Source organism: Eurypyga helias, unplaced genomic scaffold (assembly GCF_000690775.1).
Source record: "Eurypyga helias isolate BGI_N326 unplaced genomic scaffold, ASM69077v1 scaffold13641, whole genome shotgun sequence".
Lineage (NCBI taxonomy): Eukaryota > Metazoa > Chordata > Aves > Eurypygiformes > Eurypygidae > Eurypyga > Eurypyga helias.
In genome coordinates this window covers 34,089-39,333 of record NW_010230259.1, presented here as the reverse complement: position 1 = coordinate 39,333, position 5,245 = coordinate 34,089, and the positions used below count along the sequence as shown (strand labels likewise).

The 5,245-nt window shown below is 47.1% G+C and overlaps 1 protein-coding gene across 1 annotated transcript in view; it reads right to left on the bottom strand.

Annotated features, from left to right (window-relative positions):
* Nucleotides 1-976: 976 nt before the first annotated feature.
* The window catches only part of ZNF592 (zinc finger protein 592), a 37,883-nt gene continuing 33,614 nt past the window's right edge, over nucleotides 977-5,245 (bottom strand). Inside the window, exons 8-9 of the mRNA XM_010160679.1 lie at nucleotides 3,140-3,275; nucleotides 977-1,763 (exon numbers count right to left, since the gene is read on the bottom strand). Coding sequence (XP_010158981.1) covers nucleotides 1,251-1,763; nucleotides 3,140-3,275 — 649 coding nt within the window. The 3' untranslated portion in view covers nucleotides 977-1,250. The remainder of the gene's footprint in view (nucleotides 1,764-3,139; nucleotides 3,276-5,245) is intronic.

Here is a 5,245-nt window from a genome sequence, read left to right as displayed (position 1 = left end):
ATTTAAACATCGTCATAGTAAACAATAATGAGCAGGGTTCTGGCTCAACATAATTAAAAAAAACGGTATAGAAGATAATTATTATTACACGAAGCATTGTGTGTGATGGGGGAACGAGTGAGGAAAGAGTCAATATGACTACATGGAAAGAAACGTCTCCCAAGCGACAGGCAACGCCGAGCTGCAGCGGGAGAAGACGGAACGGCACGCGCCAGCCCCCACGGTGCCGCAGGACAGCGGTTCCCGCTTCTGCAAACGCCTCTGCGGGATGCGCTCCCCTCCTCTGCTGTAGCGGCTCAAGGTGAGCCGGTCAGGGAGCCCAGGCACCGAGCTGACACCATCAGGAGTGCCAGCCAACTATGCCGAGGTTTTTCCCCTTCTGGTGGCATCCCATCCCCAGCGCTCCTCACCTGCCACCCAGCTCTGCCTGAGCTCCCTGCCGGGATGAGCCACCGAGCACCGGGCCCCGCTGCACCCACCCCTGGGATGGTTTCCAGCAGAGCAACTCCATTGACACATGGCCAGCACGTCCCCAGGGGAGGCCAGGCCCTCCCAAACGCAACACGTGGCTTTGAGCTGCGCTCACCCGAGAGGACAGGGGCTACAAAATTCTTTTTCAGGATGACTCAGGTCCAAGACATCTCATTAAATTGCCTTTTGGAAAATAAGGTTGTTATTCAGGCAATTAAAAGTAAAAATCAGCACAACTTACAGCTTGAACCCGTCTCATGCAACGTGGAAGATCTCGGATTGGCCAGCATGGTCCTGACAAGCATGTTTTGCTGAGACAGCATTATGAGTTAAAAATGAGTAAAACAAAAGCGGGATTGGAAGAGAAAAAAATAAGCCATAAATAGAGGAGAAAGAAAGCGAGATAGGGAAGGCAAGGCAGGGGTCTGGGCAGGGGCTGAGGCAGTGCACACTCGAAGGAAGAGAGCTCATCTTAAGGAAACTGCAGCTGCAGAAAGTGCTCCTTGATCCTCAGGAGTTGGACAAGCTCCAGTGAGGATTCTTGCCCTGCTTTCCCTTTTCACCTCTCTGGTCTGGCAGAGAGTTAGTGCTTAGGATGCAATGGCAGGGGTTTTTTTTCTTTTTTTAAATTTCCCTTACAAATAGAAGTTAACGGAAAGCAATGTCCATCCCAAGAAATCAAGAGAATATTTCAAAGATTCGCCCCATCCCCACCCCGTATTTTGAGTAAAAACCCCCCAACAAAAAAACCCCAACCAACCAAAAGGGTTTTTTTGTTTTTAAGTCTTAAGAGACTTTGAATGATTGTTCTGCGAGGTGCTATTAGGACCCTCCATGCCACACGTCTGACTGTGTTCACAAAGAGCTGAGTCACTTTTGCACTCTTTGCATTTCAGGTTTTCTTCTTCCGCCGTAGTGTTCATCTCGCCATTATACTCCTCATGTCCGTTCTCACTCATCTCCCTCTGTAACTTCGCCCCTTCCTCCTCCTCCTCCTCCTCCTCCTCCTCTTCCTCCTCCTCATCATCTTTTACTTTATGAACAATGAAGAGGTGTCTGTTCAGAGAGATGTGAGAGGTGTAGCACAAGCCGCAGAACAAGCACTGGTAGGTGGAGCTGTCTGTCTTGTGCCGAGGTATGTGTTCCTGAAACTCAGTACTGACGTCTGTCGCAAATCCGCATTTAGCGCACTTCCAATGCGCTTTCAGTTTTTTGGCTGGCGGCGCGTCTGAACCCGCAGCGGTCTCTGCCTGACCCAGCTCGTCTGTTGCCATCCTCTTTGGAGATTTTTCCTTAAAAAAATAAGATTAAAAAGTTACTTTACTGTTCGAGTCCACCGTAGAATAAGTGCTGAACTCCACACGCCTATCTGAACACACCCGAGGGTGAATACACATGGCTATTTTGATACAAACTAAACAAAGCCATGCCTAGGGACTCCTGTTACACTGCCTTTCCTACCAGTACCCAAACACCTCACCACAACATGCAGGATCCCAACAGCTGTCCTGCGACGCGAGATGGGAGACCTGGGAGGGGTTAGCTGGGCCGAAACGTGATGAGGAAGAATGTGAACTTGGTATGGGAAGGAGGAGCCCACAGAGCAGGGACAGCTGAGGGACACAGGGATGGTCATTAGCACAGACAATGCTTCTCAGATTTAACTCTGCACATTTTCACCTCCACTCAGACTTTTTCTGCATGGCATCTCTCATTAACTCCTCCCCTCTGTCTCATACTCCCGCAGCATGCTTCTCCTCCCGTGAGGATGGCTCGCTTGCCTATCTCCCTCCATGTGATTTCATCTCCTTATCCAGCAGCACTGAACACTCTGTGTTTAGGATACAGCTTGTAGGCTTGTATTTGCACACCCAGCTGGAGCCACATGAAGCCACCGTCTGCCCCCATTTACCCCGGTGCCCTGGTATGTCATCTCTGCTTGGGGGAAGCAGCCATCAGCTCATGGAAGTGAATTCTGGAGTTACCCCAGGTTTCCTTACAGCATAAATAGAGGGGAGTCACTCTTGGCTGCAGTCCCTCTGTGCTATGGTACAGATGAATGATAAATTGCAGTGCTATGGAAAACCTACATCTATTTTTAAATTAAATGGAGCAAAGAAGCCAAATCAGCCAACCCTCCGCGCCAAAACAACCCAAAATAGAATTAGTTGAAGAGCTATTATTTGCTGAAAAATATTACCCAGTGCTACTTAGGAGGAATGCAGTGCTTACAGGTAATGGAACTAGTAAGTATTTTAAAACAGAAATCTTTTGTAACTAGCAGAAAAAACAAGGGAGAAAGAGGAAAAATGTACCAGGCTCATGAACAGAACGGAAGGGGAAAACAAGGGTAATAACAAACCTAAATTAGACCTGGTTACAAAGTAGATTGAAAAAAAGCCAGTAAAACACCAGGCCACACGTTCAACAGTATCTTGAAAAATTCAAGATAACGTTGCCCTGGTGCTGCTGCAGCTCAGCTGCGCTTTCAGTTCCGATCCAGACACTGCCACCGAGAAGCAAACTGGAAGGAGTTGAGAGGAGGGGAAGGAAATCTGCCATATGGATGAGAGGGCTTGAGTGCCGCGAGGCTGCGGCTCAACATACACCCCAAGCGAACGGCTACACGCCAGGTACATTTATTTGTCAATGAAAACGTATCAGTTACTTCTGCTGTGTCTCTCTCTGGAGCTTTCGCTTTGGCCATCTGGGATAAGTCTGGGTTTTTGATGCCATGCATGAGGCTGATGTGATTCTCCAGCATGAACGGCTGAGGAAAGGTCTGATTTTCATCTGTGCAGTACCTTGGAAATACAAAAAAAAAGAAAATTTATTAAAGGAAATGCCCAGCTGTTCATTTCCATCCAAACAGCTCTTCGTTAAGTGCCAAACCAATGGGTATCACTGGAGACGCTGGTGATGTACTCTTAGATTACCAAAGTATGCAGCAAGTCATCATTTTAATAATAAAACATTACCCCTGAGAGAAAACTCGAACAGTTGAGAGTTTACTACATTAGGCATGAATGAAAGTGAAAACAGGGCACGCAGTACGGTACAAAAATACAGGGACTAGGGGAGATCAGGCCCACTGTGACACACGCTACACAAGCACAGGATAAATAATCAAGATGGCAAAAGCATGGGAGAAAAACGACTCTCAGATGAGAGACCTACCCACAGAGGGCCGTGTTCGCGACTTGCTAACACTGAAGAGGTGGGCAGAAGGTGCTTCTGCACCCAGCGCTCCCAAGCGCCACTGCAGCGTCCCACCCGGAAGACCACGAATATCGCTACAGGCTTAAAATTCTAACAAGGCTGTTGAATTACCAACTTTGATAACAAAAGCCTAGGCAGAAGCACTCATGAACGCATTATTTATACCTAACTATTCATATTAAAACTTGGGGGGATTCAAGAGCTGCCAGAGAGCGTGGCTGACAGTTCAAAAGGATGCGAAGGGCATATGCCACCTGTTATCTTTCCCTCCCGGATGACTGAGGTCTACTGGAAACAAGTGCCAGGTGTTGCAGACACATAAACCACTTCCCTGCAGCAGGGTGAAGTTCACAGAGGTCTCCCGCAGCAATTGGGAAACCCAAGACTGACTTTGTACTCTTCTGCTGCCTGCCAGCGTGACACGGGGAAGGTCCATCAGCCAGTCATCAACCCCAGCAACGAGGCGAGTGACACCAGACTTCTCTGAGATGCACAGATGGCAGCTGAAATGTAGGCAGCAAGGGATGAAAAGCAACAGAGAGGAGATGAAGTGTCTCTGGGCAACAAAGACATCTTTTAAAAGCAGAGAATAATATTCCTACTGATCTTCCAGTAACCAGACGGAAATGAAACAACAGTCAGTAATGATGTGAAAATGCGGATGTGCTCACTGAATACTGCTGGTTTTTAACAGGGGCTGCTTAGATGATAAATCAATATTTAATAATGATGGAATTCTTCTCCCACATGGAGGAAAGATGAGAGGTTATTAAGTGGTATTTATCAATAAAAAACACGTTGAAAATCAAGCGTTCCAGACAGTTTGTACTTAAGACTTGGAATCTAAGAGCCAGTTCCCTTAACAATAACCAAGTGAATTCTGAAAGAAAATAGACAAAACATCAGAATATTTTGCAATTTGTCGTCATACAGAATTTTTTTCATGTGAGCAGAGAAAGATGCGTTCCTAACCTGAATTTTCCAGTGGCAGGAGGGTATTCAAGCAAGTCCTCCATCACTGGTTTCCCTCTACACATTTAACAGAAGGCAGAGACCTAAGCAGGGCAAGGGGACAAGGGGAAACCACAGCTTGAAATATCAGAAGCCAGGGGGAGGTCACCCACAAGACAGCATGCTGGAGTCACAAAAACACTCAGTCATTGGATCAATGACAAATTTTACTCATGCTTCACGTGGCAATCCAGGAGTAGAGGGTTACACGAAGTTAAGGCACCAAAGCCCCTGAAGGGAAAACAGGTGAGATGGATACAAACTGCCTGGTGGGAAGAAGGAAAGGCAGCACCCAAGGGAAAAGAAAAGGAGCAGTAGAGATGTGATGCCTTACAGAGTGCAGAAAGAGGCCAAGGAGGAATTCAAAGATGTGGAAGGATTTCACAGACTCATAGAATCTTTTAGGAAAGATTGGAAAAGACCTTTAAGATCATCAAGTCCAACCGCTAACCTAACACTGCCAAGTCCACCACTAAACCATGTCCCTAAGTGACCCCTCATCTACACACCTTTTAAATACCTCCAGGGATGGTGACTCCACCAC